The sequence below is a fragment of the Phascolarctos cinereus genome, unplaced genomic scaffold (assembly GCF_003287225.1).
Source record: "Phascolarctos cinereus isolate Bilbo 61053 unplaced genomic scaffold, phaCin_HiC Scaffold_4;HRSCAF=312, whole genome shotgun sequence".
In the NCBI taxonomy this organism is placed as follows: Eukaryota; Metazoa; Chordata; class Mammalia; order Diprotodontia; family Phascolarctidae; genus Phascolarctos; species Phascolarctos cinereus.
The window spans coordinates 161219314-161241500 of NW_027555847.1; the positions used below are offsets into that span (position 1 = coordinate 161219314).

The window sequence follows — 22187 nt, forward strand, 5'->3', positions numbered from 1 at the left end:
GTATATCTTGTTTCCTTAATTAGATTGAGCCTATTTAGCATAGGTCCTATACATGTAATAGGTGTTTAGTAAATACTTTTTTTTAATTCCTTTTTTTCTTTTTGTAGTATTGCTTGGAACTGAGTTACTTTTTTTTTTTCGGTGAGGCAATTGGGGTTAAGTGACTTGCCTAGAGTCACACAGCTAGTGAGTGTTATGTGTCTGAGGCCGGATTTGAATTCAGGTCCTCCTGACTCCAGGGCCAGTGCTCTATCCACTGCGCCACCTAGCTGCCCCAAGACTTTCTAAATGAATGAATGAATGAATGATGGATGGTGTTATTAAGGGAAGGCCAATAGGCAGTTGGTGATAGGAGACTGAAAACTCAGGAGGCAAGCCTAAGGTTAGATATGTAGATCTAGAAGTTATCTGTATAAAGATGATAATTGAACCCATGAGTGCTGATGAGGTTTTTGGGAGAGAGTATAGAGAGGAAAGAGAAGAGGGCCCAGGGAAGAACTTTAGATTACGCTCTTAGTTAATAGGTATGATGTGAAGATGCTCCAGTAAAAGAGACTAAGAATGAGTGGTCTAGGGGCAGCTAGGTTCACAGTGGATAGAGCACAGGACCCTTGAGTCAGGAGGACCTGAGTTCAAATCCACCCTCAGGCACATAACACTTATTAACTGTGTGACTCTGGGCAAGTCACTTAACCCCAATCGCCTCACAAAAAAAAAAAAAGAATGAGTGGTCTAACAGGAGAACCAGAAGAGCATGTCATTAAAACCTGAGAATGAGAATGTAGTCAACAATGTTAGATGTGTGGCCTCGAAGTACAGAAGGATCAGGATTGAAAAGAGACTCTTAGACAGGGCAGTTAAAAGCATCGCTAACTTTGGAGAGAGCAGTGCAGTGGAGTTCAGTTTGGAGCCAGATTACAGAGGCTTTAGAGAAGAGTGAAGGGAGAGAAAGAGGAGGTACCAAGTATAGGAAACATTTTTAATGACAAAGAAGAGAAGTATAGGACAACATAGTTACCAGGGATGGTGGTGTATGATGAAAGTTTTTAAGGATGGGGGAGACTCGGGAATGCTTGAAGGCAAGAAGTAAGAATACTTAGTAGATAAGGAGAAGTTGTAGATTAGAGAGAGGGGAAGAATGATGGAAAGAGCAATCTGAAGGAGAAGATGGGAAGAGATGGGATCAAGGGAACACGTAGAGGGATTGGGCTTTGGAAAGGAGAAGGCTTATCTCTTGGAACTAAGCAGTAAATCATATTAACTTTGAAAATCTGGCCCAAGGGATCCCTTGGATCTTTGAATTATCTTTCATTTCCAGGTACACCCACATTGGCTTGTGTGTATCCACAAAGTCAAGAGGGTAGAGGTGAGACAGTGATGAGCAAAGCTGTTATCTTCCAGCAAAATAATATCAGAATTTGGCCGTGCTAGCTTATATGTCTTTCCAGAGGTTGGCTCAGAAGCATGATTGATAGTTTAGGAATAAAGAAACTTACATGATAATTTTGTTGTATATTTAAAAGGAATAACAAGTTATACGTAGTAGATTTTCAGTTTTATGTGCAATCATCTTTTTTTTTATTATACTATGTTATGGAAAAGCTTGTTTTATTCCATAAATTAAAAAGGCAATATTTTTTTTAAAAAAAGAAAATAAATAAAAATGAAGAAAAAAGTGGTTAATATAGATCCCTAGGTTGAGCTATTTTACTCAATTCCTTCTTTCCTAATCATGAGAGAAAGATAAAAAGTGGGAGGTTGTCAGAGGGGTGAAATGACGAAACTAAAGATAGTACAGATCTGAAGAAGTTGTCCGTCCTCTATGTTCTCCCAAAGTAAGACGGTGAAGGAAACCAGCTCCTGCTTACAGAATAGCCTCCTCTGGGGTTGGGCTCATTTTATCCCCGACACACTCCCATCATACTCTGATAACCTGCATTATCTGAAGCTGTGTTTTTGTCTTTTTAGGAAACTACTTTGCCACACACTTTTTCATGGGAGGTGAGAAATTCGACACCCCTCACCCTGAGGGTTACCTCTTTGGAGAGAACATGGATCTGAACTTCCTGGGCAACAGACCAGTGCAGGCAAGTCCTTGATCTTGGGACCACATTACAGAATCCAGAGGGCTGCTTTGTCTTTCAAGTTTTCGTATATTCGTGCGCATGGAATGCTACTGCAATAAGAATTGTTAGAGATGAGGCTTGGCTTTGTGGCATGATAGTAGGTTGTTAGGACTCTCTTTTGCTATGGCGTATTAAGTTCCCCGAGTTTCCGGATCCAAATCTCATAATTAACCAATGAAATTGAGGTAAATCTGCCTCCTTCCTGCATGGGTCCAGCCATGGCATCCCCCCATTTAATAAACTCCAGTAACTCCCTGTCACTCTAGGATAAAATGTGAAATCCTCTGGCATCTAAAACCCTTCGTAACCTATCTTCTCCTCACCTTCCCAGGCTTCTTACACTTTGCACCCTCTTTGATCCAGTGAGGCCAGTTTCCTGGCAGTTCCTCAAACTAGACACTTTATCTCTCAGCTCTGTGCATTTCCTCTGTCTCTCTCCTTCCTCACTCTAACTCCTGGCTCCCTTTAAGTCACAGATAAGATTCTGCCATCTGCAGGAAGCCTTTTCCCATCCCTTTCAGTTCTAGTGCCTTGCTTCCTATTTATTCTGTGTGTGACTTGCTTGTACATAGTTGTTTGCTTGTTGTGTCCTCCTTTGGATTGTGAGTTCTTCAAGGGAAGGGGCTGTCTTTTGCCTTTCTTTGTATCCCCTGCTGGGTGCTTCATGAAGTACTATGTCAGAAAGAATGGGATGAGGGTGAAGAGCTGAAGGGTCAGCAGTAAAAATACATTCTCCCCTCTAGCTCCAGCTAGTGTTTGAACTCACGACCTGGGGTGGCTTCTTTGTTTCTGTTTGATGTTTTTGTTTGTGAGAGACAAGTTGAGCAGTCCCTGAAGATGTGGGTTTAAGTCAGGCCTCTTGGATCCCATGCCAGCTCCATTACAGACTGTACCCACTACTATCGAATCTTTGTGATAGGATTCACTTTCATACACTTGGGCTTCGTTTTCCCCTTCTCTGTCATTCATGAATTAACTCACCCCTTCTGCTTCCAGTCGAGTTTGAAGGAATCGCTCACTTTTGTCAGTAAAAAGATGGTCAAGTACCTAAGAAGGTGCTAGGTTCAGTTCAGGGTGCTTTATAAAATCCAACACTTTGGAGGTTTGGAAGTCTTGATTACAGTGAGTTCTCTATCGTTGGAAGTCATAGGACTGTCAAAAGACATAGAGGTAAAAGGAACCTTAGAATTCATCTACTCTCACCCCTTCATTTTTCATATCATAGGAATATAGACTTAGAGCTAAAAGGGACCTTTGATGTCATCCAGGCCAATGTCCTCACTATATAGATGAGGAAATTATGACCCAGGAAAGGTAATGAAGTAATTAAGAACTGAAATTGGATCTAATGAAATTCAAATCCAGGGATTTTTCCTCTACTGATAGTTCTTGCTTTATATAAATTCATCTTATGCAAATTCAATTTTATGTAAAAAATTCTGAAAGAAATCCCCATATCAAAAACCACCTATGTTAACTTTACAGGGCTGTGCTCTGTCTCTTTGCTCTAACCCCTCAGCTGGTGCTCCACAGCCTGCCACCCCTCTAGCAAAAAACAAACAAACCAAAACAAAACAAACAAAAAAAACCTAAACCCTTAAAAAAAACCCTCCAAGTGAAAGCAGAAGAACAGATACATGAAGAGACCTCCGCTCACCCTGGCACTGTATCAGGGACTTGGCTTGGGACCTCTGGCACTGAGATAGGAAACCTTTGTTCCTCTCTGCCCACCCACCAGTGTGTCTGTCCCACCCATGTCTGTCTTCTGTCCATCAACACTCAGGTAATATGTGTTTGTGTCTGGCCCCCCACATATCTACCCCACCATGTTTTTCTTCCCTCAGTTCCAGCCAGGCCTCAGTGTGACTGGTCCCAGTCCCCATATGTTCCTCCTCCTGCTTTTGCTTCTCTGTCTCTAGCCCCCATGTGTCCTTGCACCTTGTGCAGGCCTATTCCCTTCACAGGTGTGCGGCCCCCTCTCTCCCTCCCTTCCCCATGTCCATGGGCAAATTTGCATTATGTAAAAATCTCTTTATGTAGAGGTCAGTGGAACATTCCACTTATATAATGTGAGAACTGTCTATACACTCTTCTGCAGAGCCAAAGCTGGATGACCACTTGATAGGGGCATTGTAGGACCCTCAGCACCTAGAACAGTGTACTTTACACACTAGGTACGTAATAAATGTTTATTCAGTTCAATTGAAATGACATGTAAGCTCCAAGATTAAGTGATTTTTACAAGAAATAATCTCTAATGAGTCTTTGTTTTCCATTTCTCTACTTTTTCTGTTAATCAACAGCTTTATGAAGTGCCTACTGTGTGTCAAGTACTTTGCCAGGTGCTGGGAATACCAAGACAAAAAGTGAAACAGTTCTTCCCCTCAAGGAGTTACATTCTAATGAGGGAAACAACATGCACATATATAGGTATTCATAGCTGTTGGGTAATCCAGTGATTCATGACAAAGAGGTAGTGAACTCAGAGTGCAGAATGAGACTTATTTTTTGGACATGGCCAACTTGTAAATTAGTTTTTCTTGCCTTTGCATATTTGTTACAAGGGTTTTCTTTTTCTTATTCCTCCAAGGGAGTAGGAAAGAGAAAATGGATTTTTGTTTGTTGAAAAAACAAATTATTTTATTTATTTATTTTTTTCATGTGTTCATTCTGCATTTATTGAATGTCAGGAAATATGGTAGATTCTGGAGATAAAAATAAAGCAGTCTCTGCTTCAAGAAGCTTGCACACTGTTGGGAAGAAATGGGCACACATTTAAGTAAATTCAAAAAATAGAATAGAGAATAATTTGAGAGAGACAAGAGCAGTAGGAACTTGAAGGATCAGGAAAGAACATAGCGTGTATGAAATGCTGTGAACTTGGAAACGCTAAATATTGCTACATAGTAAAAAGTTAAACAGGGAGCTATCCAAGGTGTTCCATGAGTCTTAGGTCAGTTTTAAGCTGTTAGAGTTTTTGGAATACCTTGTATATTAATTTACAATGTTTATTAGTATCATGGCAATTGTCTAGGTAAAGTACATACAATAACAAAAACATTTACTGGTGATAGGTTCCCCAAAACTTATATTCACAAAACATGTTGTATGCAGCTCCAAACACTAATGAGTCTCCTGATGGGGTCTACAACAATATGAAATTTGTCTGATCATCTACAAAGAAAGTCAAAGTAAATGAAAAACATAGTAACAAGGCTGTGGTATGCAACTGGGTCAGAGGACCGTTAGATTGCTCTCTCAGTATGTGTATTTTGGACAGGTACTACAGATGAACAACACACTATTCTACAATTCAGAAAAAAGCTTTAAGGAAATTTTGGATGATCATATTTGAGAAATTTCAAAGCTTTCAACATATATAATCTCACTACCATAAAGGCCCATCTCTTTTTTGTTTGTTTGTTTATTTATTTTTAGTTTTCTACATTTCATTTCCACAATATTTTGAGTTCCAAATTTTCTCCCCATCTCACCCCTCCCCCCATCCCAAGATGGCGTACATTCTGAATACCTCTTCCCCTAATCTGCCCTCCCTTCTATCAACCCCCCACCCTTATCCCCTTCCCCTTCTATTTTCCTGTAGGGCAGGATAGATTTCTATACCTTATATCTTATTTCCCAGTCCCTGTGAATATAAACAGACATGAGATAGTTGTGGTATAGACTGTATAGGAGTACTGTGGGATCAGTGATTACTGAATCTTGGGTTTGGGGAAGGCTCAGTAGAGGCTGTGAACTTCAGAGAGGACTTTGAAGAGTGGATAGTGTTTGGACTGGTGAAGGGGGCAGGAAGGGAAGACATTCCAGCTAGGGTGAGGTAGAAATACAGGTTGGCTGTAAACCAAATGCAGGGCTGAGTTTGTGGACAAGCTTTTATTGGTGCTTTTGAATTGTCATAGCATCAGATACTTCCTTTGGTCTTGGTGGAGTATTTTGTTAGCAACTTCAAAACTTCTTTTCCTTGATTTGGATTTTTCTTTAGTTGTCTCTAGGTTGACTTTGGGTCCTTTGAAACTATGGGGCTCTTGGTCTAATGTAGTGCTTCTTAAACTGTGGGTTACAAGCCCATACGGGCAATTTGGCAACAGCAAAAGTTTCTGAATGTGCAATGACCAAAAATTAATTAAAAATCAAATGTGTAATGAATTTGAGGTGTTTCTGGCAGTCCTTGCCCATATTGCATCTCCCAACTTCACTGCAGCCTTAGTTCAGAACAAAATCACGCACGTTTTACAACACGTATACCATCTCGTCATGTAGTGCCAGTGAACGCTGCCGAAACTTGAAAAGGGGTGTCGAGTGGAAAAAGTTTTAGAAGCCTTGGTCTAATCTAACTAACAAGGCTGCTCTCTCCTCAGTTATTAATGGTTTCTTAATTGCCAAATCTAATGGCCTTTTCTCAGTCCTCATCCTTCTTGACCTCTGTGTAGCCTTTAACACTGTTGATCACCATCTGCTCCTTGGTACTCTTTTTTTCTAGGTGTTTGTGACATTCTTCTTTCCTGGTTCTCCTACCTCTATGATTGCTCCTCTTCTGTCTCTTTTGTAGGTCGTTCCTGATGAACCATAGAGATCTCCCAAGGCTCTTCCTGAGCCCACTTCTGTTGGTGATCTCATCAGATCCCATATATTCAATTATCATTTCTATGCTGAATGCTCTCAGATTTACTTCTCCAGAAGATTTATTTCTCTCCTGATTTCCAGTCTCACATTTCCAGCTGCGTATTAGACATCTCAAACTGGATGTCCCATAGACCTCTTAAACTCATCAGATCCAAAACTGAATCTTTCTCCCCAACCCTGCTCTCTTACTAAGTTCCCTGTTACTGTCAAGGGTACTACCCTTCTTCTGGTCACCCAGGCTCACAACCTAGGTGGCATTTTCAATTCTTTATTCTTACCCTCTCTACCCCGTATCCAGTCAGCTTTCAAGTCTAGTCATTTATGCCTTTGTAACATCTCTCCTTTACATCTCCTTCTCTCCTCTGACACTGCAACCACCCTGGTGTAGACCCTTGTCTTATCATCCTTTGCCTGCACCATTGCAATAGCCTCCCTTCCTAAAGTTCTCTACTTCAGTCGGGTCGTCCTCTCAGCTGTCAAACTGATTTTCCTGAAATACAAGTCTGACGGTATTCTCTTTCTTCCCCTCCCTCCATCCCCCCCAACACTCCCTTCCCCCCAATTCAGTAAACTCCAGTGGATCCCTCTTACCTCCAGGATCAAATATAAAATCCTGTTTTTGGCTTTTAAAGCCCTTAATAGTCTGGCTTCCTCCTGCCTTTCCAGTCTTATACCTTGTTCTCCTCCTCATGTTCGGCAGTGCAGTGACATTGGCCTCCTTTCTATTCTTAGAACACAGCACTTTCATTCTGTGACTCTAGGCATTGTCACTACTATCTGTACCACTCTCTCTCTTCATTTCTACCTCTTAATTACTCTAGCTTCATTCAAATCTCAGCTAAAGTCTCACTACCTGCAAGAATCAAGTCCTACTGAATCTTAGGGCCCTTCCTCTGAGAATACCTCCAATTTATCTTATATACATACCTTGTTTGTACATAGGTATTTGTATGTTGTCTCCCCCGTTGAAATGTGAACTCCTTGAGATCAAGGACTGTTTTTTGCCTTTTTTTATATACCCAATACTTAGCACATAGTAGGTACTTAATAAATGCTAGTTAACTGATTGACTAATCTTTATCTGTAATTGAAAGAGAATTTGAGTATAGGAGAGAGCTTTCACTGGGACCACTCCCATTTTCACAGCTTCCTTTTCTCTCTCCAAGTCTCTTTAACAGTAACTTACTTTATTCTGCTGGAAAATTTCTCTTGATTCTTTCCCACTGATCACTAACATTTGACTTGGTACCTGGGACACGTTATTAACTGTTGCTGCATCTGTCTTCTACCTTACATGGCCAAACTTGTTGAACAGATAACTTTTGCCTGTTTTCTAAATTTCTTTGAAATTTAGAATGTTGCTATAATTCTTGGCCTAAGTTATTCTGTAAACTTGATGGTGTTTGAACATTTGAGAAGGGAGGTCCACTATTTCTTCAGAAAGGTGAAGATAGCTTTTTGAAAATGAGGAGCTAAATAATGAAAACAAAAGCTCACATCCTTCCAGGGCTTTAGGAACTGTGTAATTTTAAATAATATTAAGGTGCCAAGAGAATCCATCTTTAAGGATTGAGTATGGGAATGGGATTTGATAATCTTTAAAGTCTAAGCCTTACTTAACTACTTTGTCTTTCTTCTTCCATTTTTTTCATCTGTAAAATAGGTAATTCCTTTACCCTCTGGACCTTTGGCAGAATTTGATATCGATGGCCAAATGGAAAGCACAAAATACTAAATGGTTGTGTTATGTGTTACACACTGAAGTTTCTTCCCAGGAACCCTATGGTTCAGCTGATTAGGTGTGACCCTGGTTAGGTTTAGTGCAACCTGTGCACTTGAATTTGAGGATAATCTGGCATAGCATTTACCCACTATCCTTAGATACTGACTTCAGATTGGTTTTGATTTTTGTCTTCTAGTTTCCCTATGTCACTCCTGCTCCTCATGAACCTGTGAAGACCCTAAGAAGCTTGGTGAATATTCGAAAAGACTCTTTACGACTTGTGAGGTAATTTTTTTGAACATTCCTTCCCTGAAATATAAGACAGTGGTGAGAAAGTTGGATCTAGTGCTCATGCAGTCAAAGGGTACAAAGAGTGTGGTCTATGTGAATGGATGGTCAGATTCTCTACTGAATGGAAAGTGGCTCATTATTCTAAATGGTACTGAAGAAAAGAGAGTCTGAGAGTCTGGAGGGACTATAAACAATTTCTTTGATGATTCCATTATGATTCTTTTTTTTTTTTTGTCTTTCACATAAGCTGAACAGAAGGCTTTGAACTAGATTCAATTATCATTGTTTCCGATTGTTTGAGGGAGCAGTGTTTTATTCATGAATGTTAAACTCTGAAACTGGCTGTTTTAAAGACTTGTGGTATTTAGAGGCTTCTCTATGCTGAGAAGGACCCACTTTTATCTCCTGGGAGAAAGGAAGGTGGGAAGGGAGGGCCTTGATTTAGTAGGAAAAAAGGGACTAAGAGTCCATTGAAAAGAGAGTGGTGCATCAAAGTGGCAAACACAGTCAGAGCTCAAAGATCTGGTTGTTTTTTGAAGAGGAAAAAAGATACTTCCTTGCATTCTGGGGTAAATAATAGCACTTTTGGGCTGTGAGGTCATCCCATAATATTCCTTCCAAAAATATCATTTCAGGATATTTTTGGAGCAATATATGGTTGAACCAAGATAATCACAAGAATCCTTTATCTACCTGAGATGTCAGATGTGACAGTTCATAGCCTAAATTGGAATCCACTGAGGAAGCCCTAGGATCTACTTGCCTAAGGGTTATCTGAACCTCCTGTTACCTGTCCATGCCTGGAGTAGAATTTCTTTGACAGCTCTGGACATGTACAGGTTCTCCCTAGTTTAGATCTCATCTAAATTTACACTCTCAGAATAGTCTTCACAAAGACATAGCCATCTCAGGTTTTATGGGCACAAAATAGAGCTGGCCCTTGACTGCCATAGTAATGAGTAGGTCAGTCGGTAAGCAGACTGACCTGCTATCATTGTTTAGACTAGTGATCCTTTTTTCCACCAAGTGCTAAGGTTGTGCTAAACTCTGGGGACGCAAATAAAAGCAAAAGATAATCCTTGCCCTTAAGGAATTCACGGTCTAATGGGTGATTAGAGTGCCAGACTTGAGATTTCCTAGGTGTAGGATGTTTTCTTTAAGCAGATGACAATAAACTAGCTCCATTGTATCACTAATTTAGGCACAGATGTCTATCAAGAGGAAATGTTATTTCAAGAATGACACACAAAGCTTACATTTAGGCCGTGCCTTTGAGAAAAGATCTGTTTAGAAACAAACTGGCTGAGATGTCATCCCAGATGACGTGTTTCATTTTCATATGAGTGTGTTTCAGGAATTGGGGGAATGGAAGTAAGTGAACGGAAAGTGGACGTTTCCTTAAGTTTATCAATGATAACAACCATATAGGACTGCAGTTCTATTTGGAGGAAATAAGCAGTTTGACTTTGAAGCAGGATGGTGACTGCAGGATGAAGTTTTGGTTTACTTTCTCTTTCCTGGCACCCTGATAATCTGTTGGCTCTAAATTTGGCAAGTTTTCTTGTGAGGGATAGGATCTGATTGTTGAATGATTTGACTTTGCTATTTCTTTTTCCTTTTGTGTGGCTAGGTACAAAGATGATGCTGACAGCCCAACAGAAGAGAATGAGAAGCCAAGAGTCATGTATAGCCTGGAGTTCACTTTTGATGCTGATGCTCGAGTGGCTATCACAATATACTGCCAAGCAATGGAGGAGTTCATGAATGGAATGGCAGTGTGAGTCTCTGCTGGAATTGTATGTGTGTTCAAGGACTGAAAGCTCTCTTGACCCCATTGTTCTGCTAGTCCTCCTAGGCCTGAATACAAGAATACAAGACTGGGGTGATGTCTCATGATGGCTGCCAAATTTCAAGGCTAGACACACTTACAAGAGACATGGTCAAAGATACATTCCTTTCCCATTAGGATAACCAACTTGGGAAATGATATTAAAATCAGAAGATTATTTGATAAATATAGAATCAAGGCAAAGGAAGTTATGATTTCTTAGATTAGCTTTGTCAGGCCATCTGATAGTTTGATTAGTCACTCTTCTTTGCCTGCCACATTAGATCAGAATTTTTGTCATTGTCTTATAAAGCCAGAACTGCAACTAATTGTAGAATTCTTTCTCTTGAATTGTAGGGAAAACATGAACAAATTCATATTTTCTAGTCCTTTCTTAAGATTTCCTGTGACTGATTTAGATATTTCTAATTTAAATTTCTAATTAATTAAAATTCTAATTTAAATCTAGCCAATCAACAGTGCTTGTTTTGTGCAAGGCACATAAGCACTAAGGCTACAAAGAGACACAAAAATAGCCCCAGGCCTTCAAGGAGCACACGTTCTTTTTTTCTTTTTCTTTTTTTTTTTTTTATTGGTGAGCCAGTCAAGGTTAAGTGACTTGCCCAGGGTCACACAGCTAGTAAGTGTCAAGTGTCTGAGGCCAGATTTGAACCTATGCCCTCCTGACTTCAAGGCCAGAGCTCTATCCACTGCACCGCCTAGCTGCTACAGAAACACACATTTTAATGGGTATACAACATGCATATGACTAGGTACATACAGACTAGATACATACCTTCAGAGTAGCTGAAGGTAATCTGAAAGGGGAAGGCATTAGTAGCTGAGGGGTGTGGGAAAGATCTCCAGCAGCAGATAGGATTTGAGTTGAATTTTTGTTTTTGTTTTTGTTTTTTAGGCAGTTGAGGCTAAGTGACTTGCCCAGGGTCACACAGCTAGTAAATGTCAAGTGTTTGGTCTGAGGCCGCATTTTAACTCAGGTCCTCCTATTTCAGGGCCGGTGCTCTATCCACTGTGCCACCTAGCTGCCCTTTGAGTTGAGTTTTTAAGGAAGCCAGGGAAACTAAAAGACAGAGGTGAAGGGACAGAGCATTACAGACATGGGACTCCTAGTGTGAAAGTACAGAGATGGGAGATCAAGTAGTGATGGAAGCTATAAGCTGTTTAGTATAGCTAGGTCGTGGAGGGTTTAAGGTGGGAGAAGGATGGAAAGGTAGGAGAGGCCAGGTTATGAAGAATTTTAAATGCCAAACAGAGGAGTTTATATTTGATCTTGGTGGTAATGAGGAGCCATTGAATCTCATTGAGCAGGGGTGTTACCATGGTTGGATCTGAACTTCAACCTTTTGTACTAAACTATTAATTCTCCTTCCAAGTCTTTCCTCTAAGGTGCTCATTTCTTTTCTATTTCTTTCCTTTTCTTTATAAATTAATGTTTAATTCTTAATTTCTTTCTTCCAGGAATTCTGGTTGAATCTTGTGTCCATTCTGTTTTTCTTTGAGGCTTTGCTTTTAAGAGCTTTGTTGTCTTTTTTTTCTTTTGGCTTTGTGTCTTGGGTGTCCCTGTTACCATAGTAGCTCTTTATAATAGGAATCTTTTATTGTTTACTTATTTTTCCATTCTTACTTCTAATTGGGGCTTTATGTTAGGGGCAGGTTCTGTTCTGCATGCTTCTAGAGAGATTATTTGACCTGACAGAGTCTGGTGTAAAGTGAAGTTTCACTGCTGCCTGTTTGATCTGAATTTTTCAAGCTCTTGACCCTGCGTTGAGTCTGGGCAGTACACTGTAAGCTTGCCCCTGCTTGGAATTCCAGTAGACTGCTGAAGGCCCCACCTCTCTGTTAGCTAGCTGGAAGGCTCTGAAGGTTCAGAGTGAATTCACCTTGGTCAGAGATTCTTGCCCTGATTATTCAGGTATAGACCTCAGACTAACTACTAAGGACCCCTACCTCTTGTAATCCCACCCTTAGGTCAGAGGCACACAGCTACTGCATGTTTCTCTTCTTGTTCCTTGCCCAGTACACAGTCTCAATCTCATAACCACTTCTTGCCCTGAGTGCAGATCCCTTCTTCAGTCCATATTGGATCTGCAACTCAGCTTTCCTCTGCATTGTTGCCATTTGGCTCCTGTTCTTGTGCTGCACGGCGTCAGGCCCATCCCTACTGAATCTTGGACTGCCTCGTGCCATAAAACACAGCCATTAGACGTCAGTTTATTCCTCTTGCTGGAAGACTTCACTTGGTATCCTTCTGACTATACTCTGTCCCTGGTGTCCTCAAGCTTCTGTCTTTCTTCCTATGCTTGCTGACATGACTTGGAAAAATGGCTCATTGTGATTTTTCCTTGGATATCCTGATCACAATCTGGTCTCAGACACATAACATTGACTAGCTGTGTGACTTTGAGCAAGTCACTTAACCCCAATCGCATCACACACACACACAAAAAAATTAGGAGCAGCTAGGTGGCACAGCTCTTGCCTTAGAGTCAGGAAGACCTGAATTCAAATGTGACCTCAGACACTTGACACTGACTAGCTGTGTGACCCTGGGCAAGTCACTTAACCCCGATTGCCTCACCAAAAAAAAAACCAAGGCAATAAATAGGTATCCTGATCACAGCTCATACTAGTGCTCTTTCTAGGCTTTTATTAGAGTAGTTATTTCTTCCTACTCTGCCATCTTTGCTGGTCTTTCTTAGACCTGTATTCTAGAAAAAAAATCACTTTGGCAGCTTAATGGAGTCTGGATTGGAGTCGGGGAAGAGATTTGTGGCAGAGAGGTCAACCCGAAGTATTGCAGTAGTCCAGGTGTGAGGTAATGAGGGCCTGAACTAGAGTGGTAGCTGTGTGAGTAGGGAAGAGACCTATTTGGGAGATGTTGTAAATGCAGAAACAAGATTTGGCAACTGAATGGATATGTGGGATAAGTATAAGTGAGGAGTCAGAGAAGATACTGAGGTTTTGAACTTGAAGGTAATGTGGAAGAGGGGAGGGTGTGGGTTGGGGGAAGATAATGAGCTGTGTTTTACCTGTATTGAGTTTGAAGTTTCTACAGGACATATGGTTGGAGATATCCAAGGGGCAACTGGTAATGCAGGAACGGAGAGAGAGTAGGGCTGGATATATAGATCTGAGAATCATCTGCATAGAGATGATAATTGAACCCATGGAAGCTGATAGATTACGAGGTAAGGTAATATAGGGTCCTGTCACAAATAAAATTCTGAGAGACAAAGTTTCTAGGTTTTAATAATCAATTTATTAATGAGGTTAGTCAATAATCAGTAGATTGTTGGTCAGTGGTTTCTCTTGGTAACCAAAGACAAAGACCTTGGATCATTTTAAATACCCCTGCTGTCTTCCTAATAGCACATTATTGGGCCCTCTCTTGACAAGTGAGTGGCAACCCTAATTAGTGGACACTTAATGAGGAGGTGGGCTAAGAGCTCTCAGCCCCTCCAATGACCACATTGTTGAGGAAGGAAGGTCAGCTGAGAATGTGGCCAGGACATGAATTTTGAGTCCCCTCTAGCAATTTAGGCACTCTGATCAGGTTCTCTCTGGTTTTATTTCTCTTTCACAAGCCAAGGTTCCCCAAACTCTAATGAAGGGACCAAGGACACTCAAATTTCTCTGGGTAGCAGCTCAGTTTGGCCTCTGCTTACAGAATAAACAAAAGTCAGAGTCCCATTTGCATGGGGCCTTGCCCAAACTAGCTAAAGAGCAGGTACCTTGGGGGCTAGGAGTGATCACATTTGTGGTCAGGCCCTTCAGAGACTGACTAGCCTTTTCAAGAGTGGGGATTTAACAAAAATAGGAGGAAAAAGGATGGATCACAAATTAATAATTGATTGTTAATAAAATAGTATAATAATTTTTCCCAGTCCCTATTCCAAGGACAGAGCTTTGGGGACACACCCATGTTTAGTGGGTATGACATGAATAAAGGACCAACAATGGAAACTGAGGAGTGGTTGGACAGATAGGAGGAGAACCAGTAGAGAATAGTGTCGTGTAAACCTAGAGAGAGCAGAGTATCCAGGGGAAGGTGTTAAATGCTTCTGAGAAGTCATGGGGGAATCAATATTGAGAAAAGAGTGTTAGATTTAACAGTTGAGATAGTTTCAGTTGAATGATGAGGTCAGAAGCTAGATTGCAGAAGGTTTAGAAGAGTAAGAGGAAAAATGGCTTTCTCAAGAAGTTTATCTATGAAGAGATATAGAGAGGATTACAGCTAACATAGATGGTTAGATCTAGTGAAGGTTTTCTAAGGCTGGAGAAGATAAGGGCACGTTTGTAGGCATCAGGGAAGGAAATAGTAGATGGGGAGAGATTGAAGATAAGAGAAAAGGCAGAGTTGTTAGAAGACATCAGGAAAGGTAGGATGAAAGAGGGGTTTGTCTTGGCAAGGACAAGGGCCACTTCTGTTATAGTGGAATGAGGAAGGTGAGTAAGTTACATTCAGACAGCAATTTATTTAGCAATGCATGTGATTACAAAAACAAACCTCCAAGGCTCTAAGTAGCCAAGGACATTGGCCATTGGTTTCCACACAGTTAATATATAATTTGGAAGAAGTGGAAAAAACAGGATTATAGGGATCCAGACACCTGTTATTGGTGGAGGGGATCTGAGAGGGAGAGGGATAGTTTTGTGATTGATGGATGGGATTAGGAAACACTGGGTTGAAAGAGAAGAGTAGTTTTGTGACATTCTTTAAGTCAAGTGACACTTGGCAGGGGGAATACTTTTGTGACTTCTCCAATATGAGGTGACTTTGAAGAAGCTCTAAAACTTAGCTTCACAAAATGGTGGATAGGGCAAAATGGAATCACTAATGCTATTTTTAATGTAAATTATCTTCTTGGAAATAGGGATCAAGGAGGAGACTGGGAGAAGGCATCTGGGTGATATGGGATGAAGAGGAGGGGATGAGATGGGGGCCCTCGGTAAATGGTTTCATTTTGTGGGGTGAAATATGAGATGAGGTCTTCATTTGAGAGAGTGAAAATCCATCCTTGTCCATCTTGCCCTGACTTTGCTAATTCTCCTGTACACTTTGGCTGGCTTTGAGTTTGTGTTCTGTCCATTGTGAAATAGTTCTTGAAAATTTGACCTTTGTCAAATTGGCCTTTCTCTATTTTTAACATCGATCTTGAGTCCACTTTACTTTGGCTACTGTCTTATCTGCTACAACATCTCCTGGAATTGGGATACATTCTTTTGTAGTTCATTGGGGAGAAATATTAGCTACTTCGCAATATAAAGGCAATGGATGAAGACTGTAGTTATTCTTTGAGTACTTTCATTCTGTTTTAGATCCTCTTTTTATTCTTTGTTTCAATATCAGGTTTGACCCCCAGGCTCTCATCACCTTGCTTGCTCACTTCCAACACTTGTGGAGATACCTGCTGTCCAAACCAGGCATTGCCTTTCCTGTCTTTCTATCTGTTGTTCCTAGTTTTGTCTTCTGGAGTCACACAGAACAAATCTAATTACTTTTCTACATCACAGCCCCTCAGATACTTGAAAATAGCTATCACGTACTCCCTAAATTTTTTTTTCACTAGACTACATATACTTGGTTCCTTCAATGCATCTTGATCTTGAGTATGATCTCGAGACCCTTCATCATCCTGATTGTCTACCACTTGATATTCTCTTCCTAAAGTTTGGCACACAGAATACGGTGCCAAATATAATATACTAGATGTGGTCCTGAACTGGGGCAGAGTACAGTGGAGCTATCCCTCCCTTGTTTTGAATGTCATGCTTCTATGCCTTTTTTGGCTTCCATATCACCATGCCTAATCATATTAAGCTTGTAGTCCACTGAAACTCCAGTTCTTTTTCAGATTATCTGATATCTAGCCATACTTCTCCTATCTTATATTAATTCTTGAACCAAATAAAGGACTTTATATTTATCCCTATTATGTTATACTCATCACTATTATATTTCATCTTATGAGGATTGTTCTGCCTATCTGTATCTTTATGAGTCTACATATGAGCTAACCCTTGTTTTCTTTTCAGTTGGTTGGCTTTAAAAACAAGAGCTACTAAAATCTGTATACCTGGTAAAGTAACACTCTCCCCCCACCCCCTACGGCCACCAATCTGACCTAACAAACGAACATCACCCTGTCATCTTCCTTCTCCTCACTTCCCACCCCTAACCTGACTTCTGTGGCAGGTGCTGGTATATCAGTCCAGCTCTCCACAGAACTATATAGTTAATGCTGCAAGGATCACTTAGACTTTAAAAAATGGGGCAGCTAGGTGGTGCAGTGGATAAAGTACCAGGCCTGGAGTTAAAGAAACCTGAGTTGAAATGTAGCTATGTGACCCTGGGCAAGTCACCTAACCTTTGTTTGCTTCAATTTCCTCATCTGTAAAATGGGGATGTTAATTACACTTAGCTCCTAGGGTTATTGTGAGGATCAAGTGAGATTATCATTATAAAGTCCTTAATACAGTGCCTGGCATATAGTTAGCACTACATAAAGTCAGATGTTATTATTAACTATTATAAAACAACTGAAGTTGCCTCAATGGGCTGCTGCTTTTGGAAATCCTTGCATTTAGTTTATATCTTATGTTTTTTCCTCAAGTTAGGATAAGCTGTAGAAAACCTGATATGAGCAAGAGATGTAAAGAGCAGCTCTGGAACAAGCTGATCCATTTATTGAATGTTTATGATATACCAAAGAATAATTGGTTTAGAAATGAAAACCTTAGAAGTTAAAACTGAGAAGCCAGGGTAGTAAGGAGACCCCGAACCATTCTGTATGAGGGTTTGTTAAGAGGTTGGGTATATTTAGGCCTAGGGAAGGAGACAAGAGAACACTTAGGGAGTAGAGTGTAATAGCTATCTTCAGCTATTTGAAAGGCTGTCATGTGGAAGAAGAATTATACTTTTTCTGCTTTGTATCACAAAGCAGAACTAAAATTTAGGGGTGGAAGTTTTAGGGAGACAGGTGTTACCTTCGATAATCTGATCTGTGCAGAAATGAAAAGAACTGCCTTGGGAATTCACGTAGTCACAGATTGTGAGTGGCCCATCTCTGTAGGCCTTTAAGTAGAGACTAAATGGCCATGTGGCAAGGGCATGAGTCTGTGGCCTGCTGCATTAGTATTATCTGCTCTGAGAAAGTTTTATTGTGCATAGGAAACTGATTATATTAAAAAATATAGGTATAATTTTTTTCCCATTCAAGTTTATGGACACCTCCAAAAAACCTGTCCACAGACTTTTGGGTGTCTATGGACCCCATGTTAAGAATCCCTGTTCTAGTGGAAGAGATTGGAGTGTAGTAAAGCCTGTTCTCGTGGAAGTGTTCATGGAAGTCTAAGGTGCTATTGCCCACTTCACTTCTCACACTGGCCCACTTTTCCTTGCTTTGCCTTGTCTCTTGAATCTCCCCTCTCTACCTATGAACATCTGCTTTTCTACCTTGAAAAAGATTTTGCATTAAGGTCCTGGGAAACAACAGTAGATACATAACAACATAGCCCTGGCCATGAATCCTGCTGCCGCTTTTGGCAGAGTGGCAAGTCAAGGTCTCACAGATCTTCAACAGAGGCTACTAATCATGATCCCTAATCCCTTCGTAAACTCCCAAGTCTCCACTGCTACCAGATCACCCAAGTTCCTAGAGGCCCAGGAGTGGGGAAACTGCAGCCTCGAGGCCACATGTGGCCCTCTAAGTCCTCAGATGCGGCCCTTTGACTGAATCCAAACTTCACAGAACAAATCAGGATTCTGTGAAGTTTGGAATACAGTCAGAGGGCCACACTTGAGGACCTAGAGGGCCACATGTGGCCTTGAGGCCACGGGGTCTCTACCCGTGTTAGACCTTTTCTCTTTCTCCAGTTTCATATGTGAATTAACTAGAGGTTTAAGCAAGACTATTTGTCTATAGGGGGAGAACATATTCAGAATGTATACAGACTCACTTCCATAATTCAAAGATCTGTGATTTATTTGATGCGGGTACTTTCTCCACCTATCTAGATCATAACCCCTCTGTGATTAAGAAGTTGTTAAAGTGGTTATTTGGAAGTTGATGTAGCTGAAAAATTCTTCACCTTACTTCCAGTCTTGTGGGCCTCTCTGAATTTAGCTTAGCTGATTCTCAGACAGCACACACAGACTATCATCAGGCTTGTGCTTGAAACTTTTCCAGCTTGGCAAGAGCTTGTGTCCCACTGGCATGGCCTTCAGATACTCAGGGCATTCTTTGCACCACACTGAGGCATTGGAGTGGAATGTTACTGGAAGTTATGTAGACATAAGAGAATAGAGTTAGCAAAATATCAACACAGTGACCCACTAGGTAGCTCTTAATTTTCCTAAATCTGTGCTCATTTCCACTGGCCTGTCACATATAACATTAGCCATGTGCATCTTATCAGAACCTCAGAATAATAATAACTAACATTTATACAGTGCTTCCCATAAGCCCAGGTGTAACCAGCTGGTGGATTTTTAATCAGTACCATAGGTTCAGAAATGACTCCTGCCACCAGCCTTGCCTTTGTGCTATGGCTCACACAGACACTCATGGGACTACTAACCTTTACCTAAAGTATGTGTCAACAAAGTTTAATATGATCCCTTACCAGTATTATCTCCTAAAATTCATAAAGATATCCCAGTATTTGAATAGAGGCACACTGGGAAATGTAGTTGGAGGAATCATTCCAGCGTCCACAATATATGGTGTGGAAGATGAATGCTGCCTTATGTGAATGTCTTCCTAGGTCCCCCTAAATTGGTTTCAATGATAAGTATTAAACATTTAGCACAGAGCCCTGTGAATAAGTTGCTTAATGAATATTTAGTAAATTGAATTAAAGAGAACAGAACAGTAAAAGACAAAAATAGCGTTTAAGATGATAGCCCTCCTCCCTATTTTTGCACAGGCCCTGACACTGTTTCTTGTTGAGCTACAGGGAAGTCGAATGCCTGTCCCTCATGATATATCTTTCACACTCCCTGTGTCCAGACCTTGAAACCTGGATTCTACTGTAACAGTTAGCGATATTCAGGAAGGGAAAGGTTAGAAGAGGGAACATTTCAGATTTCAAAATTGGTGAATTCTGCCCTTGAATCAATGGCAAGCATCACCTTGTTTTTTGTATTCTTCTTGGTGACCCCACTTAGTTCAGGCCATTCAAATAGGCCATTAATGCCAAAGGAAACCAGCTTACACAAGAAGGAGTTGATTTCTTTAATCCAAAAATTACCAGCCCATTCCTTAGGAACACTGAGCACCAAAAAGGGACATATGAAGGAAGAAGGTTTTTTTTTTTGTTAGTGGCAAGAGATGGAGAGCCTGAATAAAGAAATAACAGCATAGTAATTTGATGTTTGAATGTTCAAGAAGAGCATAAACTCATATGCAGATCTATGTGAATGATAATACAAAATAAATCTTAAAAATTTGGGAAAAGCCTTTTGAAATGGTGCTACAAGTATTCCCTTATATCAGTCCAGTAGAAGGAAGTTAAAAACCACTGCCTTAATAGAATTTTGAAATGATATATTATGATTTTGTGTCTGGAGGAAAATGGCTTCAGGCCAGGCTTTCAGAGCTACCATTTGTGATTCCTGGAAGGCAGACAAGCATCAATAATACACTGTGAATTGGATATACAGAAGGCCTTTGTTACTGAAAATTTCACCTTTTTCTCCTTTCTCTCCTATGTCCCCACTTCCCTTTCAGATATAGCACAAAGAATCCTTCTTTGCAATCCGAGACAGTCCATTATAAGAGAGGGGTGAGCCAGCAATTCTCCCTTCCTTCCTTCAAGATTGATTTCTCAGAATGGAAAGATGATGAGGTAATTCTTTTGTCTACTTTTCTACTCTTCCCCAACAACATTGCTTGAATACCCTTCTGTTCATAAGATACTAGGGTTATTTAATCTGCATCTTAATAACTGCTGTTGGAAAAAGTTGTTTAGGACAACTAAATATGTTTTATTCACAGAAGATGACTGAAGGGTTGTGGAAAGTGGTTGGTTGGGTTTTAGAGTGGGTTAATTAAGTGAGAATGGAAGAAATGAAGTATGTTTTAGGAGGTAGAGAGGTGCTAGTTTTTAGGACTGTCTAGAACCATGAAAGAATGAAGCAATAACCTCTGTTTCTGGTGAGTTCCCTTGTGGCACAAAGATTTGTTGTGGGTTGAGGTTGAGATTGAACCTCACTGTGGTTACCTCTGCTCAGGTCAGGTCATTCAGTCTTCCAGATGTAAAAATTATTTTTAGTTCTTCTAAGAATAATGTACTAACTCATGCCAGTGAAACATCCATTGGGTTGATTTGTATATTAGGAAACCAGTTTGTTATTGTTTTTCACGTACCTGATGAATAAGTCACAATACTCATATTTGGTTATGTAGGACACTCCATTTCTGGCATCAGTGTATTTAGAAATTAAATGACTTAACAGAAAGTTGCTTGGTGAGCGTGGAGTCAGAGAAAAGGATAATGACTGGTTTTTAATGGATGTTTGTCCAGCCCATGGTTACTATTGATTCATCCTTCCCTTCCCCCAAGGTTCCTCTTCCTGATACTCTATACTTGTACATTTCCAAACTGGATGCTTCTCATCTTGGTATGGCACTAGGTGCACACTGAAAAATTCTTTTCACTTTCAGTTCTCTCTTTTTTAAAAAAAATTGCGTGCTGAGCAAATCACTTATAGTAATTTTCAGTGCCATTCTGACATATGAGTTTATATTCAGTTGCTGGAGAGGCGAATGAGGAGAAATAGAAAAAACATTGAATTCTGAGTCAAACGGTCTGGGTTCAAATCCATGATCATTACTTACTTACGATCTGTGAACCATGAAAAAGCACCAAGAACAACCTCTTAGGATCTCATTTTCCTCATCTTTACAATGAGGGTGCATTGGATTAGATGTTCGATAAGGTTCCCTTGAGCTCTAAATCCTTGAAATCTTTGCACTATGCAAAGGAGTTTACCTAGTTCCAGATAGCCACCTTACTTTAGGTTGTATAGGGCCAATGTCCACTTAATTAAGCTGTGGGCTTTTATAACATGTATTACATATATGGTTCTCTATCCCAAAGTATATTTTAATCTAAGGGGGTGGAGAGAAGTATAAACATATTGACTTCAAAATATGTATTTTGGGACTAGAGAAGCACATCTTTCAAGAGAGAGTGTTTTAATAACATAACTATCCTTTTTGCTGATTGACAAAATAACCTTTCCTGTAATTTGTTCTTTGAGCCATCCATTCTTTAGGATTAAGTTATTAGTCCCCAATTAATTTTTCAATGGATTTTTATTCAATGTAGTTTTTGTTACATTGTGATATGTAAAAAATGTGTTTAGTATTTCTGCTTTTCTACATTTGTGAAGTTTTTATGCCCTCATATACGGTCAGTTTTTGTAAAGTTGCCATGCACAGCTGAAAAATTTGTATACTCTTTTCTGTTCCCGTTCAGTTATCTCCAGAGGTCTTTATATCTAACTTTTCTAAAATTCTATTCAGGTCCTTCTGTATTAAGGGGATTA

General features: G+C 40.2%; 1 protein-coding gene across 5 annotated transcripts in view; it reads left to right on the forward strand.

The window, feature by feature from the left end:
• MGRN1 (mahogunin ring finger 1) overlaps positions 1-22187 on the forward strand; it is a 112773-nt gene that overhangs the window by 32044 nt on the left and 58542 nt on the right. For all 5 annotated transcript variants that reach the window (XM_020978597.2, XM_020978595.2, XM_020978598.2 and 2 more), the window contains exons 2-5: positions 1969-2087; positions 8690-8778; positions 10415-10561; positions 20365-20482. In XM_020978597.2, the coding sequence (XP_020834256.1) occupies positions 1969-2087; positions 8690-8778; positions 10415-10561; positions 20365-20482 (473 nt within the window). The remainder of the gene's footprint in view (positions 1-1968; positions 2088-8689; positions 8779-10414; positions 10562-20364; positions 20483-22187) is intronic.